The sequence below is a fragment of the Helianthus annuus genome, chromosome 17 (assembly GCF_002127325.2).
Source record: "Helianthus annuus cultivar XRQ/B chromosome 17, HanXRQr2.0-SUNRISE, whole genome shotgun sequence".
Lineage (NCBI taxonomy): Eukaryota > Viridiplantae > Streptophyta > Magnoliopsida > Asterales > Asteraceae > Helianthus > Helianthus annuus.
The window spans coordinates 164332820-164353817 of NC_035449.2; the positions used below are offsets into that span (position 1 = coordinate 164332820).

Genomic DNA, 20998 nt, shown 5'->3' on the forward strand with positions numbered 1-20998 from the left:
TGGATCCTAGGTGACGCTGACATGGCCTGATAAAGCCCATAGAGGACTCCAACCACACCCTCCAACCTCACAACAAAGCAATCCCAAACAAATTATAACTTTTTTTTTACTTTTCAATAAGTTAATCTATTATATATAATAAATGAAAGTTATTTGGGCCACGTGTCACTTAATTAGGGCATCCTCAGTTCTCTTTTCTCGCCCAACAGTACCACTGCCCTTTTCCTTATATAATCTCTCTTCTCACTTCTCTTATTTCTTTACAAATGCCCAGGGTTCCTTCTCTCTCTATATTCCGGCGATTCAAATTCAAATTTCACAAATCCTGCAAACCTTAATCTTCTTGCAGACCCCACCATAAAATCTTCTTTTGTTCATCGATTACTTCATCAAAAGGTTTGTTCTACTTTATTAGTTGAAATACTTTCATCATTTCCTCTTATTTACAATAATCCTAATTTCTAATCGTAATCTAATCATATGGTTCCAGGGTTATTGTCATCGATTGTCATTAAAGTTTAAATCAGCTTCGCTGCGTATAGATTCCTGCCATAAGCTAGTATGTTTGAATATGTTCAGAAATAAGCGTTTTTTTCTTAATGGTGATGATATGACTATAACATCTGTTGATTATTGATGTTTGAGTATGTTCAGCGATTATTCTTTCTGAAATTAGGGTTTCATTTCCAGTTCTCGAGGTATTATCTGTTTGTAACAGCAGTGGTTCAGCATCTACAGTGTATTCAACATCAGTTGTTTGCTATTATTGTTTGATGTTGTTTGCCATTATTGTTTGATGGTGTTTGATGTTGTTTTCTATTATATTGATCATCACATTATTGGTGAGTACTCGGGAATATTGGATGGTTTTATTAGTTTTATTTTTGGTATTTTTTGATGCAGTTGAAGGGATCATTTGAGAGGTGGCACTTTGGACTGTTATAACAGCTGATCATGCTAAGGACTGTTATAACTAACCACTGCTCCTTATATAATCATCGTTCCAGTATCATTGTTCCAACATCGTTGTTTCAATGAAGCTTCCCATCACACATCAATCTTTCAATATCGATGTTGCAATATAATTGTTGCAACATCGTTAAAGATTGTATGTGCTACCTTCTTTGATGGGAGAGTTGTGGTTTCCCTTGATAATGGTATTTGTTTTTGTTTTTTATTTTTACTGAAGTTTTGTTATATGAGTTGTGACTAAATTATCATTGTGAATGATCTGCTGCAGATGATGATGATGATGATGATGATGATGATGATGATTGTTCTACTGTTGTGAATGAAGTGGCACTTTGGACATCTGTTGTCTTTTAACTTCAAACTTCTTAGATAATAGTTGTTTGAAGAACAACATATGTCCAAAGTGCCGATTCTTTGGAAGCAGCCAGGAAGAATTATATGAGAATACCTTTAATTTATCAAACCTGTAGAATGAGATGCTCCACTGTTAGGTTAGCAGCTTTTTATGAACAAAGTTAACTATCAAGTATATGAGGACAGGGCTACTCTTCCACAGCTGTTTTTAAGTTAAACATCTGTTAAGTGTTAAACAGATGTTTGGCCTTTAACATCTGTTTATGGGCAAACATCTGTTTATGGCCAAACTCTGTTTATGAGCAATCATCTGTTTATGCTCAGACCTTTGTTTATGTTAACAGTGTTTATATGTAACAGTGTTTTTCACATTAGAGTTTTATAGTCTGTTTGGTTGATAAATGTTATCACCTCAGTGTTTTATATGTTACAATTTAGTCACAACAATATTTATATGTAACAGTGTATATCCCAACAGTGTTTATATGTAACAGTATTTATCAAATCCCTACATTGATTTGATCTGCAATATAAACTGAACAGTTGTTTCATTTTTATACTAATAAATAAAATTAAAGTATACTTGGATGATTATTAAGCTCCTGATTTTGATTGTTTGGGTATAGTATTCTTGAATTTGGGCTTTTTTTGCAAACCGATGTTTATGTGCAAAGATTTGTTTATGCTCGAAGATTTGTTTAAGGCCAAAAATCTGTTTATGGCTAAATTTCTGTTTATTGGCAATCATCTGTTTAAGTTCAAACTTTTGTCTAAGTCGATACAACTGATATATAAGGTGAAACATCTGTTTTAGCCCCAACATCTGTTTAAAAGCCTGTTACAACCGCTGTGTTGGTTGAAACAGTTGATTGTTAATGGTCACTTTTTATTCTTGACATCCATTGATATTGACCATCAACGGTATTCCTAAAACAGCCACTGCTCACATTTTTATAATTGATGCCTTGATGGTGTTAATTAGTGATATATTAAATTATCAAATAAAAACTAGAATTAAAATGAAATTACCATTTTATGTAATCGTTATATTGCAATGAGATAAGAGTTCCTCCAATATTGTTTTCCTAATGAAATTTAATGTTAAATTAAAAAATAAAAAAAATACTTGATGACTATTTATTGCAAATCAAATCACTAATTAATGGTAATTTCTTGATATTTGGACTTTTAAAATATGCAAAATATGAATTTCAAACTGACGGTTATTATCTCTTAATTAAAGTTAAAATAAAAATTAGAAATGTCATCATCACAATTGCTTTCAAATCAGATCACTGATAATATCAGTAATTTTGAAATTTTGAAATTAAAATTATGCAAGATGGTAATGTAGAATTGACGTTCTCTTTTTTTTTTTCCTACTTTGCATATCGTTACTAATATTTATTTACTTTGATAAGGAGGGATATAAAGATATACACTACTTACCTTTCAGTTCCCAATAAACATCAGTTCCCAATAAACATCATCACAATTTCTTTCAAATCAAATCATTAGTTATTAATAATATCAATAATTTTGAAATTCAAAATTCAAACCATATATAATTTTATCATATAAATAAGATATAATTATTTGGTTTCACATTCAAATCTCGCTCGCTCATATATGTGAGTGTATTTTTATCTCTCAACAGTCTTTATATGTAACAGTATTTATCAAATCCCTTCGTGTTGACCACTGACTTACCAAATGTCAGTGTTTAAAAAACTGTTCGGTATCCACTGGTAGGATAAAATAGCCACTGCTCACTTTTTTAGTGTTGACATCCATTGATATTGACCATCAACGTTTTCCTAGAATTAAAATGAAATTACCATTTTACCTAATTGTTATATTGCAATGTGATAAGAGTTCCTCCAATATTGTTTTCCTGATGAAATTTAATGTTAAATTAAAAAATAAAAAAAAAATACTTGATGACTATTTGTTGCAAATCAAATCACTAATTAATGGTAATTTCTTGAGCTTTGGACTTTTAAACTATGCAAAATATGAATTTCAAACTGACGGTTATTATCTCTTAATTAAAGTTAAAATAAAAATTAGAAATGTCATCATCACAGTTGCTTTCAAATCAGATCACTGATAATATCAGTAATTTTTAAATTTTGAAATTAAAATTATGCAAGATGGTAATTTAGAAATGACGTTCTCTTTTTTCTTTTTTTCCTACTTTCCATATCATTACTAATTATTAATATTTTTTTTTTTTTTGAACATTCAACTTCATTAAAAAGGACAACCAGTCCGCAAAACACGGACGGAAGCCAAGCCAATTACAACATGTACATCGGGTTTACATACCAATCACTCCATTCCAAACTATTACAGCCAAACCTATTTTTGTACCAAAAAAACGTTCTCGACTTTATTTGATGGATTATGTCCATTACCTTTACCTCCCTTTGGTTGAAACTCTTCTCGTTACGGGCTAACCAAATACACCACAGTGCTACAATGACAATTCCTTGGACTATTCTTTTACCTTGCTTACCTCCAGCGGCGTCTTTGAATAAGCATAATAAATCCCGAACGTCAAAAGCGAAGATCGGCGGGAGCCGACACCACGTCCCAATCCTATGCCAAACTTCCATAGCAAACTTACATTCTGTGAATAAGTGCAAAGTTGAATCCAATCCGTCTTCACAGAGATCGCACCATGCGTCCCCGACATCTATATCTCTTTTTTGCAATTCCAACTTGGTAGGTAACCGATGCATTTCCGCTCTCCAAGCATGAATATTTATTTACTTTAATAAGGAGGGATATAAAGATATACACTACTTACCTTTCAGTTCCCAATAAACATCATCACAATTGCTTTCAAATCAAATCATTAATTATTAATAATAGCAGTAATTTTGAAATTCAAAATTCAAACCATATATACTTTATCCTATAAATAAGATATAATTATCTGCTTTCACATTCAAATCTCGCTCGCTCATATATGTGAGTGTATTTTTCTCTCTCAACAGTCTTTATATGTAACAGTATTTATCAAATCCCTTCGTGTTGACCACTTACTTACCAAATGTCAGTGTTTAAAAAACTGCTCGGTATCCACTGATAGGATAAAATAGCCACTGGTCACTTTTTTAGTGTTGACATTCATTGATATTGACCATCAACGGTTTTCCTAGAATTAAAATGAAATTACCATTTTACCTAATTGTTATATTGCAATGTGATAAGAGTTCCTCCAGCATTATTTTCGTCATGAAATTTAATGTTAAATAAAAAATAAAAATAAAACTTTTTGACTATATGAATGCAAATCTAATCAATAATTAATGGTCATTTCTTGAGCTTTGGACTTTTAAAATATGCAAAATATGAATTTCAAACTGACGGTTATTATATCTTAGTTAAAGTTAAAGTAAAAATTAGAAAAGTCATCATGACAATTTCTTTCAAATCAGATCACTGATAACATCAGTAATTTTGAAAATTTTAAATAAAAACTATGTAATATGGTAATTTAAAATTGACGTTCTCTTTTTTTTTTCCTACTTTGCATATCAGTTCCCAAAAAACATCATCACAATTGCTTTCAAATCAAATCAGTAATTACTAATTAATATCAGTAATTTTTAAATTCAAATTTCAAACCATATATATTTTTATCCTATAAATAAGATACAATTATCTGATTTCACGTTCAAATCTCGCTCACTCATATATGTGAGCGTATCTTTCTCTCTCAAATGCATCTTTCTTGTGATTTAGCAGCTAATTTCCCATTACACTTCTTTGTTCGAATGTTTGTTAATAATGTTTACATGTTATGGTTCCTGTATCATTGTTCCAACATCGTTGTTTCAATGTAAATTCGCATCCCACATCAACCTTTCGATATCGATGCTGCAGTATCATTGTTGCAACATCATGAAAAGTTGCATGTGTTACCTTTTTTGATGGCAGAGATGCAACTTTAAAGTTACATGTGCCATTTTTTTTTTTGTTTCCGTTAAATCCAAAGTCACATTTTCTTGCGCCAGGAAGATTTTCTTTCTTTTAAAGAAAGTATAGATTTGTCCAATATCATGAAAACTCAGATGTGCAATACAAATGAAAAAGAAACGTTTGCATTTTATGTTGGTTTCTTATTCTTAGTTGTGTTGTCAGTAATATGGAGTGGGGTGATAGACAGGGGCGGATCTACGTGAGGGTCAGGAGTAGCCCGGGATACCCCTCAACTTTTTTTGGCGAAGTGTAATCTTCTTTTAAATCCTTGTTTTTAGTATCGTGGATACCCTTGAGCAAATATAAGGATACCCCTGAGTGTAGGTGAAGATGAGATGAATGAAAACTTCTGGTTGATGGGAACGAAAATTTCCGGCCAAAAAGAACATGCAACGACTGAACAGCTTATATGGTGGAGAAGATGGAGTTATTAATTAAGAATAAACATTGGAATCTTAAATGAAAAAGTAAAAGCAGAGTCAGAAGTTATATCAATAGTCAAACTTCAATAAATATTTATTCATTTACTATATTTCATTTGTTTTATTATTATATAAACATTATCTGTTGGTTTTAATATATTATGATTTATTTATTTATTATTTTATTATATCAGACCTACTTTATTATTAATGACCTTCGGTTCTTTTTTAGTAGGAAGATATTTTTCTTACAAACTTAATATTATTTATATTATTCTAAATAACGGAATTTTTAGTTTATTGTAGTTTAAGAAAAAAGTTTTAAGAACATAAAAAAATAGAGTTTATACTCAAATAAACAAACAATCTAATGTCAATTGAATTGGTGTTTACAAAGAAGCCAATTAACACTACAAGAAATACAGCTTTAGCGGTGACGTAAGTCGTCTAAAAAATCGTCGCTATAGGCATTAGCAGAGACATGTTTGCCGGTAATGAGACCATCGCTAATAAACATAATGTCGCCGTTAATACCCATGTCGCTGCTATTGGTTATGCCGCTGAGTTTGCTTGAACGTTTGCCGGAAATTGATTTCCAGATTTTACTTTATTTAATAACGCCGCTATCGTTTTCTTAGTATTGTATGATTGCGTGGGAAAAAAAATTGGGATACCCCTGATTTAGTGGGCTAGTTCCGCCACTGGTGATAGACACGTGCAGTTTATGGTGATGCTGAAGGACATACATCAAGAGGTTCAGCAATCGATGTAGTGGAAACTAAAGTTTATTAATTCTTGCTGTATTCTTAGATTTGAACTTTAATATTGTTCATTATGTCATGTAATTATTGGACTTTTAATTTTAAGGTCCTGAATAAATTTAATTTTATGAATCTTTGTTGTGTTCTATTTTTATTTATTATTTATTGTTTCAGTAATATTTAAATTATGTTGATGTTGATTTGTTTCTGAAGATTTGTTTGGTAAGTCAACAGAGGATTAATAGTGTCAAGGATTTGTTTAATGGCCAAACTCTCAAAGGGTTATGGTGTGGTTATAACAGCTGATCATGCTAAGGACTGTTATAATTAACTCCTGCTCCATATAAAGACTGATGGACTTATTGTCTCATGAGGCCTATGCACTGTTGAAGGCAAAGTCCTGTTAAAGACTAGCACTGTTGGTGTAGTTATAACAGCTTCTACAGCGGATTCAACTTTAGTATTTATGTATCAGTACTTCTTATGTAACGGTGCTTAGTGTAGCAGTGGTTATCTATACTTTATTTCTCGAGACAAACCTATACAAACTCAAAGATGAACCACTGCCCAACAACAAAAGTGGTTCATCATCAACAGTAGATATTCTATCTTTGTTTTTGTTAACAGTATTTATATGTCCAAACTGTAGATATTATATCTCTGTTTATGTTAACAGTATTTATTTTCAAACATCTGTTTATGTTCAAACAGATGTTTGAGGTCAAATATTTATTTAATTTCAAACATTTGTTTATGTCCAGATTAGATGTTTAACAATGTTTAATTTAAAACATTGTTTTAATGATAAAATTTAAAGTTAAATTACAAAATTAAAAAAATCCTTGATGACTATTTGTTGCAAATTAAATCAATAATTAATGCTATTAGAAAACTCATCATGACAATAGCTTTCAAATCAGATCAGCAAACTACTGCCCATAACCAAGAAAGTATAACTTAGCAGATATTTCCTTTGGCAAACATATAGCATAGCAGTGGTTTTGAAATTGCCGGTAAATTCAAATTCAAAATGCCTTGGGATATATACTTTGCAATTAATGCACGTTATGCAATCACTTCCGTCTTATGCTAAAGGCGTGTTATAGGTAAATGAATAGCTTAATTGTAATTATAATAACGTGTTTAATTTTATATTTTTCCCTTGTAAATGCATTAAAAGCATAATGAGCGTCGCTTGATATTCTTTCGTCTAACGATGTATTTAGTCATAGCCTTCTTCATTGGGTATATAAAATTCATTTGGCAGAGGTTTTGATCATTACCATTTCATCTATCTACTAAATCATATTCAAAAATTTTGTTGACGAGATTTTCACAAGGCTCTCTGCAGGATGGAAAAATTTGGGTTTCAAGTGATTGTTGACGAGGTTTTCTCAAAGCTCTCTGCAGAAGATATTTGCCGTTTCAAATCTCTTTCCAAGAATTTTTATACGGAATTGTCAAGTCATGCATTTCAGATGATGCATGCTCTCCGAAGTGGAGATTCAGTAGAAAAGAAACTATTATCCTTTAAAGACACGTCAATTGTCATTGACGACGTAGTTGGTGGTAAGTTGGATGTTGTTAATAGTAAAACCTTAAGTTTTCCTAACAATGTCCACTCTAGCTTCTTACGTATTCTATCTTCATTTAATGGGTTGTTGTTAGTTTCCAATGAAGGAATTTGCTGTCAGTTGATTCTTTGGAATCCTACTATTAGGCAGTATAAGGTTTTGTGTGATGACTACTTTAATTACAATCATCATCGAAACTCTGATACCGGTGGAATTTATTTTGATCAGTTCAATGATCTCAAAGTGCTCAACATCAGATGTTACCGTAATGTAACTGCTGCTCGTGTTTACTCACGACGTCGTGAGTCATGGACAACAATAAATTCCGGTATTGTAAACAATTATAGTTCAAGTCGTTATTCATGGTCTACAGGAGTTTATGCTGATAAAACCATATATTTTATGGTTTCAAATTATTGGTATCCACTAGGTGAGAGGAACATCGTTTGTTTTGATGTTGTTAGTGAGACTTTCAGAATGCTTCACTTTCCTGAGAGTATTGTAGTCAATCCTTGCCAAGGGCATTTTTTGACCATTGCAAAGAGGTTGCATTTGATTATTATTGGAAAGTCTGCTGAGCTAACTGCTGATTTGCTCAGATATGAAGAAGAAGGCTGGAAGAAGATGTTTGTTTTCAATAATCCTCGTGTAGTTGATTATGTTGATGCACGCTTAAGTACTAATATAATTGAAGACAACAAGTGGCTGATAACAAGCATCTGGGGGGATATGATTGAAGTTGATCTGACCAATGAACTTCTGAAATACGTCCAACATGTTGACAACTACAATGGTCCGAAAGGAGCTTTACTTATCGAAACTACTGTTTCACCAATAGATTAGGAATTAGGATCCTGTATTTTATTGAATGCTATTATCTGTTTTGACAATTGTATTTTTTTATATAATTAGTTGTGTTAAATTATTAATAATGTTTCTTATTAAAATTAAGTAAATGAATATTGATGTTTGAGAGTGTAAATACTTGTAATATTGGCAAAGCTCTGTTTAAATGATCAAAGCTCTGTTATTGAGAACAGATGTTTCAAAATTAAACAGTGGTTGATACATCTGTTGAATTGGGTCAACTGATGGATGAACTTTGTATGCTGTTTAACACTTGTACTTTTTATAAATATTTAGGTTTGATAGTGTAAAACCTTGTATTATTGGCAAATGTATGTTTAAATAATCAAAGCTCTGTTATTGGGAACAGATGTTTGAAAATAAAACAGTGGTTGATAAATCTGTTGACTTTGGTCAACAGATTGATGTCCACAGATGTTTGGAACTACTGTTCAGAAAACTGTTGTTGAAACCGCTGTTTGGTTAAAATGGTGGTTTAAAACCACTGTTGCGTTAAAACTGTGGTTTTAAACCGGTGTTTGGTTAAAACGCTGATTTGAAGACAGTGTTTTTAAATATCTTTCCATGTTAGGTTCAACAGTGTTTTGAAGAGGAAAACTGTGTGAGAAGACAGTAGATCTTAACAAGTTAAACATCTGTTAAGGCTTAACAAGTTAACTTTCCATGTTAGGTTAAACAGATGTTTTGCCTTAAACAGATGTTCTCCTTCTATATCAGATATTTGGACTTAAACAGATGTTTGGCCATAAACAGATGTTTGGCCTTAAACCAAACATCTGTTTAAGCTAAACATTTGTTTGACTATTTGTGAATATCTTATTGACTTTTGGTCAACATCTGTTTCAAATTTGGTGAACATCTTATTTTGTAAAAGAGGTAAAAAAACAAAGATTTTTTTCAAAATCCCAAATCACCCTATCATGTAAGTGCATTGAAGTAAAAGTGGAAATGATATTATTCATATGGTCCTGTTGTGCTTTTGTTTGTCCTCTAATATGAGTTCATGATCGAATCCGGTGATTTGAAGACATTGTTGTTTAATCGAATTAGATGGTTGATGTAATGTGGTCGTATTACAACCAAATAGTAATTAATTAATCTAAATAACTTTTCTGAGCCCGGGAACCAATCCCGGGTAAAAACCTAGTAAATTATAAAAGTAGATGAAAATAAGAATCCCAAACACCCACGAATCAAATTCTTGTAGCCCCTACTACTTTCGATAAAAGATCAATTTACCCCCCAAATTTAGGTATCGTCAAACTTTGGTTAATTTTGCGGTATTGGATCGTAGAGGCGCTACGTTGGCCCATGTTCTTGGTCAAACCGCCATTGCAATTCACAGGGGGTGTCTTCCCGTACAACACCCACCGGAAAACACACCATCAATTGAATAAAAATGGCCTCTTTTCTTCTTCTTCGCCGGTCAACCGTTTCTCATACCTTTTTCTCCAATGGTACCTTTCAAACCCTTATATATCTTTTCTTTTCAGGTTTCATTTCTTTATTGTTAAAGAAATCTTTAAAAACTGCTTCAAGTTTTTTCTTGTTTGGGGGGGGGGGTTAGAAATTTCTGTTACCCAGCAAAAAAGTAGTATAGTTTGGTATAAGATACTATACTGGTACTAAGTTTATCCTGTTTATGTGTTTTATGCTTGAATTAGCTTAGAATGTATTAGATATTGGTGTATCCTTGCTTGTTTTGATGTTTGTTGCTCGTTACGGATAAAAAATAAACCTTTTTACAAGAAATGATTGATGTAAAGAAAGTGAATGGTTACTTAAATTTGTGTTTAAACTAAGATACATATTATGATCATATGTGGAGGTTGAGTCATGCCAATCTTGATTTGTGAATTACAAAAAAAAAGCTATATAATTGTTGTCGCAAAGTTAGCGCCGATATTGAAGTTAGAAAGTAGTTTTTTTCTTTTTTGAACGGCAAAGAAACTCACGTGTAAAGCCACGCTGCTCGGGGCTATGTCCAAGGTCGACTCCTCGAAGCCGTGAGACCGTACCCCCTGATGCGCGGGAACCGGATGGAATCCGTAAACCCTCGCCCCTCGTCAGGTTCGAACCCCGGATTAAAAAGTTTACATAAAATTTGAAGTTAGAAAGTAGTCATTAGGACATGTGAAGCAGTAGTGTACGTCTTTCTTGGATTAGAGGTAGTGCCATTCGGCGGGTTTTACATATTTGGTTGTGTGTCGTTTGGCTCTTTCTTTTGTGATAACCAATGCCGATATAAGTGTATCAATAATACATGATATTGTTGGGATATAGAAAACAGGGTCAAGTAATGCCATGTACCTTGGTAGCTAACTCATGGCCCTAATAAGTAATGTGAACTTGTATTGTAGGGTGGAATATATAAAATTTTTATTTTCGCGTACCAATGTTATCATGTAACATTCTAACTGCTCACGCATAACAACAATGCTGTGGATCCATTGATATATCAATTGTCAGTTATCACATATACTTTACATGATCCTGAAATTTCATCTTCTTTCACTTGAGTTATCAAACGTTTTCTTTTTTCTATTTGGACAGCTAATTTTGCAGCATCAATTTGTATATACACTACCTCAAGGCAGTTTAGCAGTTCCACCGGTACAGTGAAGATTGATTTTACGGACCTCACGTAAGAACATCTTATGCCCGTTTTTATTGCCAAAATTAAATGTATTCTTACTATCTTTCTTGGAGGTAATTCATGCAACTTAATTCTTTCGTTACAGTCGTCCTCATACATGGTATCCAGCCGCCCGACGGAAGAAGCGAAATGTATTTCTTCATGTGGGCCCAACAAACAGTGGGAAGACATATAGTGCACTGAAGCGATTGGAACAAAGTTCATCGGGTATCAATATCACTTATCCATACTAGTTTAAGATTTTCGGTTTTCACACACGAATGACGATTCTAGCTAAATATTTTGTATATGTTTAATTAGGTGTCTATTGTGGTCCGTTGAGACTGTTAGCATGGGAAGTAGCAAAACGGCTAAATAAAGCGAACGTTCCTTGTGATTTAATTACCGGACAAGAAAAAGAGATTGTTGACGGTGCAAGGCATAAAGCCGTCACAGTCGAGATGGCTGATGTCAGCCATGATTACGACTGTGCAGTTATTGATGAAATTCAGGTCTGTTTAACCGTTTTAGTTACTAATAGGATTACGGAATAATTTTTTCTGTATTTTTATATATGCAGATGATAGGTTGCAGGTCTCGTGGATTTTCATTTACACGTGCCCTTTTAGGTATTCCAGCTGACGAGCTTCACCTCTGTGGAGATGCTGCTGCTGTCCCATTAATTCAGGAAATTTTAAGTGTGACTGGTGATAATATAGAGGTAGCGACTAGCGAGATTGATGTTTGTGGATCATATGATATTTTGTTATTTTTTTGTTAGCACTGATATGATCCATATTATTGTGTAGGTACAATACTATGACCGACTTTCGCCGTTAGTACCATCGAAAATCCCTCTTAGATCTTTTTCAGATATTAGAACGGGTGATTGTATTGTGACTTTTTCACGCCGTAATATATACAAACTAAAGGTGAGATCGGATTCTTAGCGTATTTCGTTTCCATTTTTCGAATTTTTGTACATGTTAGTTTTTATGTTAAGTTTAAGTATTAGCTGTAAGCCAGTAATAGGTGTTCTATTGCACAGAGTTGCACACGTATGTATACATACGCATATGTATGTATAAACCTGTTTCTTTTGTAATATTAGAAACGAATTGAAGATGACGGGAGACATCTGTGTTCTGTGGTTTATGGTTCATTGCCTCCAGAGACACGAACAAGGCAGGTATTTACATCTTTCTGTTCACAGTTGTTATTTTGCTTGTACGTGTTAAGAGTCTTTTTTTTTCTTTTTTTTAATTATACTTCTGATGTTGTGATTTTTTTTTTAAATTTGTTCTAACATTTCCATTTCACATGAGACCTTAATTTATCTACCTAATTTGTTCCAACATGTTTGGTGATTTTTCGTTATTAACTAATTGGATGTTTGCTTACCATATAGATATCAAGAAATGTTTTTTTTGGGGAGTGGACTAATTTATCTGTCAAATTTGTGCTAACATTATTTTCCCACACGAATTATATAAATTAAAATCAAATCATTATGACTTCTAATGCTCTTATGCTCAAAATTTGTAGCATATAAATGGCTAGCATGTCAATTGAAACAAACATTTAAATTCTAGGACAAACATGCACGTTGAAGAAGTGTTAGTTGTAACACTTGATGATTAATTTGGTGTTTAAAATGTTTTTTTTTTTACTTTATTTTTAGGGTGGTAATCTGATAATCTGTTTATTTGGTTCTTATATTTCATTTGGTATTGTGGAATGATATAATCTAAAAGGTGCATATTATAAATGTATGATAGGCTGGTAACAAATCATAGTATCATATTCGTGCCTCTTGTGTGTTTTACTTGTGGGCACATTTCTATTTAGGATTTATATGTTTATGTTTATGTTTATACAACTTAAAATCAACATGATGCTTACTGGAGTTACTTAAGAATGGGTGTCACCTTGATGATTGCACTATACATTCTCTTCTATATCAAAACTTGATCGCCTCAACTTACTTACAACACTTTTATTTTAATTGTCTTATGTTTGGTTTATTGTTTAAGCAAATCAAATCATCTGTGTATAGTATTTTAGAAGCCTGAACGGTTTAGGTTTGTTTGTTTAGTTTCTGTATAACTGTTGAGGATTCTTTTATTTAGTTGTTACCATGTATAAATGTGTGTATTATTATTATTATTATTATTATTATTATTATTATTATTATTTTATCAACGATTTTATAATGAATGGGTTGTCAGTTATCACATTGGTAATACTAATAATAGAAAATAAATAGAAGTGGCAATTTTAAATAAAAAAAATTAGTTGAAAAAGAGAACGGGTCAAATGCATCGAAAATCCCCCAACTTTTTAGGCATTTAGTTTATTATTGTGAACAGCTAGTGTTTTTTTTCGACACATCACTTACTTAACAAATGGACAAAAGTGTTAAGGGTCAACCTGACCCGCTCTAGTAAATTACTTGTTACTCATTCACCTCAAGAAAGCAACTACATGTTCTTAATCTGTATATATTTCGTATACGTTTTGTTGACAAATCTCATATCATGATTTATTAGCTTCTTGGTCCCCTATGTCAATTTGGTGGCATTATATGTTCTGAACCAATACAATTTGTTAAAACCGCAGGCAACGATGTTCAACGATGAAAGTAGCGAGTTTGACGTTCTTGTAGCAAGTGATGCTATTGGCATGGGCCTCAATCTCAACATTTCTAGAATTATATTTTCAGAAATGGAGAAATTCGATGGACTAGAAATGCGACCACTTTCTGTACCCGAAATAAAACAAATCGCTGGTAATTGTCACTTTTATAACACAACTTATATTCTATTTCTAACAATGCACTTTCAAGCATTACACATACATATATTGTAGGTAGAGCTGGCAGGTACGGATCTAAATTTCCAGTTGGTGAAGTGACTTGCTTGGATAAAAAAGATCTACCCTTAATTCACTCCTCACTAAATTGCCCGTCTCCGATTCTAGAGGTAATCTGGTATAAATTTCTATTGAGTAAAATGCCCTTTTTGTCCCTGAGGTTTGGTCAGTTTTGCGGCTTTCGTCCAATGGTTTGTTTTTTCGCATCTGGATCGTAAAGGTTTGAAATCTTGCCATTTTCATCTGGCTCGTTAACGATTCATTTTTCCCTCCGTTAAGTCAGGGTGTTTCGGTTTCTTTTGTTAACTTAAAGGGCAATTCGGTTTTTTTCAAGGGTATTCGGTCTTTTTACACAAAGTGAAAAAAACCGAATTGCCCTTTAAGTTAACAAAAAAGGCAGAAATACCCCTGTCTTAACGGAGAAAATGGATGGAGTTAATGAGCCGGATGAAAATGGCAAGATTTCAAACTTTTTGGATCCAAATGCGGCAAAACAAACCTTTGGACGGAAGTGGCAAAACTGGCCAAACCTCAGGGACGAAAATGGCATTTTACTCTAAATTTTATTAATTTCCATTTGATATGAGTGGTTTGGTTATTTTATAGCTATTTTAAAATATTTTGTTTTATGATGCAGAGTGCTGGATTATTTCCCACCTTCGACCTCCTATACATGTACTCTCGTTCACATGTAAATGTTGGTCTGTGCCAAATTCTGGTTCGTTATTGTCTACTTATTGTTTTATCCAAGAGTTCATTTTTTATAATGTCCCTCTCTAGTGCGTACAGCTAGACCTGGCAAACGGGTCGGGTCATGGGTCAAAACGGGTTCGGGTCAAAACAGGTCAATTATAAAAAAGGGTTGTTTTGGTTCGGGTCGAAACGGGTTCGGGTCGGAACGGGTCCGAGTCGGAACGGGTTTCAGGTCGGGTCGGGACAGGTTTTTTTTTTTAACACAAAATTAGATACACTAAATGATATAAAAGCCATCACGTCAGGTAGCAAGAAACCTCTTAATCCATATCAATACATCAGTTCACTAAAGTACTTTAAATGATGTAAAGATTTGTTAAATTTGGGTACTATTTCTTTCGATTAACATTTGGCAGCTATCAAACAGAAAGCATAGATTTATAATTACAAAAAATGGTGTATCAGTTTAACAAACATGTGCATCATAACAAAAAGTTACTGTATCATTGTTTTTGACTAGCCAACTCTATGACACAACGGATCGAATCAAAAAGATGCCAACATCAGGAAGGATTTCTTCAGTAACGTCCAACAATTCTTCCACTTCCACTTGTTCGGCTTCTTCAACATCACTTGCTTCTCTATCTCTCAGCATTTGTTCTTCGTGATCTCTCTTCCACTTATTTACCCACCTTTCCCATTCTTCCTTCAACCACTTCCTTTTTTCGTACTCCTCCTGCTCGCTTAAACACGACAGCTAAAATATGTTCTTCAACAGCTCATCGTCATCATATCTTTGTTTTATTTCTCAAATTGTTACTATCCCTCCATATTTCTCAGCAAAACATTTTGACAGCTAAAATATGTTCTTCGCCTAGCTTGCGTCCATTAGTATTTTCCTTAGCAAGCTCAGCTTCCTATATTAACAATCGTCATCAAAAGACAACAGGAGTTTTTGATAAAAACATGTAAATCCAAACAGTACTAGTATGCTATGCTTTCTTTTACATATAACATTTACTTATACAATACAGAAGCCTGATATACAATAATTTCTAACATGCAACCTCAAACGAGATAAAAGCTCAACTTGAGCTCGCTTTAATATCGCTTGAACGAGCCAAAGGTCGGCTAGAGTTCGGCTCACCAATGTTATCATCATTATTAATATATTATATAAAAAACAAAGAAATTTTTGTTTGGGTTTAGGGTTCCAAGCTCGAGCTCGGGCTCGATAACTAAACGAGCTCTAATTCAGGCTCGAGCTCGGGCTCGTTAAAGCTCGGCTCGTTCGAGCTTTTAACCGAGCCGATAACGAGTAACTCTTGAGCCTCTGGGCTTGTTTACACCCCTAGCAAGAATATAGAAAGAAAAATGGACCTGAGGAGTGTTGTACTCGATAAAGCAATAACCTCGAGTTTTCCTGGTGTCTTTCTCTATAGGCATCCAAAGGCCATTCTCCTTGATTACACCGAATCAGCTGAAACACCCAATAGTGAAATCAGCAAAATACCCAAATCAACAAAACTAGACAATGGTAAGAACAGAGGAAACCCTAGGCAACAAAACTTCATATTTCTTATTATATCACAACTGCCTCAAATCAACAAACTTTCGTTAGCAATTTACAGTAAAATAACGCACCATTCTAATTCAATTCCATACATTTTATGCTGATATAAACGAGTTATTAAACCCTAAGGCGCTCGAACAACAGGAATTACTTAAGTAAGATTAAATTCAGATGAACAAACAATCAATAGAAAGAGAAGGATAGAGAAATTACGGAGGTTTCTTGTTGAATTCGTCACCGTCTCCACCGTCGGAGAACGGTCGCTGAACTATTGTCGGTTGTTTGATGGATCACTGGAGAAAAGCTTGCAGAGTCTTTGATTCTCTGAAAGTGAGAATGGAGAAGAAACCCTAGATTCTAACCCGTTCCTTTTTCTTCTAAACTTGATAACCCGTTCAACCCGTCCCTTTTTCCTTCTAAACCCAAATTGACCCGTTAACTTATTTCCCCAGTTTAGAATGACCCAATTGGACCCGCGAATTATTACAAGGAAACCCAATTTAACCCATAATAATTAAATTAGGGTCCAAAACGACCCATGTTTATGCATTTGGGTCAGAATTGCCCCCCTCTAGCGTACACTGTTAGATTTGTTAATTATGGTATTCAATTCTCTTTTTCCAGGAAGAATTTGTGGAGAATGCAAAGTTATCGGAAAACTATTTTATTACTAATTGTGAAGAAATGTTGGTATGTTTTTCTTTTCAAACCTTTGAGATTCATATAATTGCTTACATAAATAAAGGATGCTTTAATAATGAACCAAACTATTTAAATGCTGGTTGTTTATATACAAGTTATTAGTTACATAATTATTTTGTTATATGTTTCTTTTCAAATTACAACAGAAAGTTGCTGCAGTACTTGATGAGTTGCCAATTTCTCTGCATGATAAGTATCTTTTTTGTCTTAGGTACGTCTCTTTTTTTTTTTCTGGGTTTAATGTGTTTTTTACTTTATTGTATTAATATGCTATTAAATATCAGTTTATTATCGTTCTTTTATCAACTCTTAATATGAATATATCATTGACAATTCGTTTTTGCAGTCCAGCTGACATGAATGATGAAATATTATCTCAGGGACTCACTCAGGTAAAATCTGCTACGATATGTTGTAGAGGTGGCAAAAGGGTCAAGTGGGTTAAGCTAAACGGGTCAAATTAAAGTCAACCGAATATTCAAATGTATACAAACTGCCTAATAAATGGTTGGATTACTTGTAATCATATATAGCACATAATTTACTTATAAAATTCAAAAAAGAGTAAAAATGTGTTATGGGTTTACTTTGGCGGACAATTTAAAATTGCATGTTTGACCTGATCCTGTTTTGACCCGTTACCCAACACTCCCTTTTTGCCACCTTCAATATCTGGTTTCCTCGTGATGAAATTGTTTCGGATGATAACAAATTATTTTTTTGTTAATTAGTTTGCCTGTCAATATGCAAAGAATCGGATTGTTCGACTTAAAGAAATATTTACTCCAGGCACACTTAAGGTGCCAAAGACCCAAGCTGAACTCAAGGAACTTGAATCAATTCATAAGGTAAGATTTCTTGTGATATAAATATATAAAATGTGCATCACTTGGAATTTTTTTTGTTGTATAAGTATATATTTTTTCTCGACATAATTTTTCAAGAGTTTTCTAATTCACACCCTTATTATAATTTTCCCATCATTTGTAGTTGCAACTTAAAAACCTCCTCCTATGGGTGTGAATTTATGACACGACAGGAACCTAAAACGAAATTCGCGGGTTTGGATGTATACTAAATGGGTTCGAGTTGGTTTCTGGTCGAACCTGCGGACACACTTAGCTAAGCAGGTCATTTCGGATCAACAAGACCCATTTAACATCCCTAGTTGACATGACGCATTACTTCGAAAAAATCAATCATTTTGTAATCAAATGCTTTTTATTTAAAAAAAGAAATCTATTTGACTTCAGACTCAGTAGTCAACTGCACAAAGGTTCAAATTTCTTATTAGTCTTATATTTGAACATGTTAATATCAAGGTTCTGGAGTTATACGTGTGGTTAAGTTTCCGGCTTGATGATTCCTTCCCTGATCGAGACCTTGCGGCATCACAAAAATCAATTTGTGGCATGTAAGTGATGTTAAGATCAAGCCCCCTATTTTATGCCATTTATCAAACAATTATTTTTTATTTTTATATATGTCCTATTTCAGGCTGATTGAAGATTTCTTGGAAAGACTAGGGTTTCAGAAACCAATACCGATACCGAAGAGATTAAAACAGATTCGATAGTCTCCGATTACATTACACCTATAATCACTAATCTCGCGTAAAAAAGACTCACTTTTGTTTCATTTTATTACATCAAAGAGAACAGATTATGTTGTGGTTACCGAACACAACCACTTTCGTGTATTATGCCGAAGTGTATAAACTATATATTGTACATGCTCATTTACTTAACACACTCCCTGCGGTTTGAGCTGTAGGTTCTTGAATGCTTAGATTGGACCGTAACTCGAAAATAACCCTTGGTGTATGTATTTGTTGAGGGAACATGCAACACATTAACCTATTTAATTTAATTCATAACAAAGTGTAAATCTATTTTATCATGTTTGGTTATTTGGTGTTGTAGCTGGGTAGAAATGTAGAGTTGTGGTGCAAAACATTTATATTATCAGTTGGCTTAGGTTGTAAAAGAATTTGTGTTGAAAACTTAAACAATAAGTTTTAGCCTACAAATGATTATTAATTATGTTGTGAAAGCTAATTGGTGCAAATTGTGATTCTTGTCTTAATTACTCAAATTGTACAAATTATACAAGTATTTGCAAAACTGCAAAATGCCTCTAATTTGTGTCAAATTGGCTACATATTGAATTAGGTTAATTGTTTGTAGGCCTGGTAATCATATACTAGCTACATGATTGGCTAATGAATAGACCAAATTATGATGATGAGCGATAGTTTTAGACTACATGGAGTCATGGGCAAGGCAAGGGGCAAAGCCCTGCCACATAGGTGTCATGTAGACCTTTAGGGCTTTGCCCTCCGCATCACAAAACAGAAGGGGCAATGCCGAGGCAAGGAGGGGACGAGGCGGTGTGGTGGGCGTGGAGGGGCTTGCCCTCCTCTCTCCTCCCCTCTGCACGCCACCATTCCATGTGTTCTTGTATAGTAATTTTTTTTTTTTGTTTCACAGCTAGTATGATAAGGACCAAGGGCATTTTTTTATTATAATAACGTTAAGCTGTGAAACATGTTGCTAGATGAGAAGCACGTGATTTATGACTACTATCCACAGAGGGTAGAACAAAACAACATAAGCCACATGATGGTTATTTATTTGGGATCAAATCCTTAGCCTAGAGGTGAGCATCTCTTAAAGTATAGACAATTGACAAGTAAGGATCTTGGATCTAAGTAATTGTTTAAGTATTTCGTGTGTTAAATTGTACTTTTACTTATTTGTTTATTAAGTACACTATTTAGCTTTCTACAATGGTGGAAATCTCATGTAATAAACATGTACAAACTTGTGATAAGTTCAAAATTCTCTCTTATTTTTTATGACTAGAACGTCGTGAATCCGGGACCTTAAAGCATTTTGTTCACGACAAATGATGATTTACTTTATACATAAGATGCTATGGACCATAGGTCTGTGATACGTATTCTGACAACTCTTTTAATTCAATAGCTCTATGAAATAAGTTATTGGAACGAGGAGCCACAATGGCAAATCTTGCACTGTATTAACAAATCTATAAAAAAAAGGGTAAATGCACGGTACCCCTGACCGCGGGAGGGATCCCCCTCCCCAGTTTGCTACCCGACCAAGCGCCCTGGCGGTGAATTCCCCAGTCTGCTCAGGGTAAGAATCGAACTTGCGACCTCCCCCTTGCAGGTTTTTAAGATGGGTGTCGGTGGCCACTGGGCTGACACCCAGTGGTTTATTAACAAATCTATATGTTCATGTTAAAACATAAAGATTATATCTTGAATCATATCCAAAGAAAATAGTGATTTCTCTTGAATAATCTTGAATATTGAATCTTTGTAGTTTAGTGACTTTTTTTTTTCTTTTCTAATAAGGGTCCTCCCCTTCTTTACAATTAAATCCCATCGACAAAGGCATGTGTATCTTTATGACATCTATCTTAAGGCCCCCCCTCATATATATCCTTGTTGCAAAAGAGAATTTAAAATCTGGGTTGAACATGTAATCAAGAAAGCTATATCTATCTTTAATGTTTCATGTATGCTTTCAAAACGACATCATTTTAGTTACTTTTTA

At 33.6% G+C, this 20998-nt stretch overlaps 2 protein-coding genes and 1 long non-coding RNA gene across 6 annotated transcripts; 1 reads left to right on the forward strand and 2 right to left on the reverse strand.

Moving 5' to 3' along the window:
- Positions 1–3172: 3172 nt before the first annotated feature.
- LOC110925150 lies at positions 3173–4070 on the reverse strand. The gene is made up of 2 exons (XM_022169121.1): positions 3744–4070; positions 3173–3220 (listed from the first exon to the last, which is right to left on the reverse strand). Exons 1-2 carry the CDS (start codon positions 4068–4070, stop codon positions 3173–3175), a joined length of 375 nt encoding a protein of 124 aa, XP_022024813.1.
- A 6066-nt stretch (positions 4071–10136) lies between these two features.
- Positions 10137–19313, forward strand: LOC110921329 (DExH-box ATP-dependent RNA helicase DExH16, mitochondrial). Of its 4 annotated transcripts, none has more exons than XM_022165626.2 (16): positions 10141–10397; positions 11494–11584; positions 11682–11803; positions 11897–12087; positions 12156–12296; positions 12385–12507; positions 12687–12764; positions 14195–14363; positions 14444–14556; positions 15084–15164; positions 17337–17402; positions 17561–17625; positions 17761–17806; positions 18146–18262; positions 18737–18828; positions 18912–19313. In XM_022165626.2, exons 1-16 carry the CDS (start codon positions 10340–10342, stop codon positions 18988–18990), a joined length of 1632 nt encoding a protein of 543 aa, XP_022021318.1. In that variant the 5' UTR covers positions 10141–10339; the 3' UTR covers positions 18991–19313. The 4 variants fall into 4 exon arrangements, with proteins under 4 accessions (XP_022021320.1, XP_035843078.1, XP_022021318.1 ...); XM_022165627.2 differs by lacking the exon at positions 10141–10397 and adding an exon at positions 10871–11010; XM_022165628.2 differs by lacking the exons at positions 18737–18828; positions 18912–19313 and adding an exon at positions 18405–18703 and having other exon boundaries at positions 10137–10397.
- LOC110921330 lies at positions 15892–16964 on the reverse strand. The gene is made up of 2 exons (XR_002582353.2): positions 16926–16964; positions 15892–16056 (listed from the first exon to the last, which is right to left on the reverse strand). It is a non-coding gene; the product is annotated as an uncharacterized LOC110921330 (long non-coding RNA).
- Positions 19314–20998: the final 1685 nt, after the last annotated feature.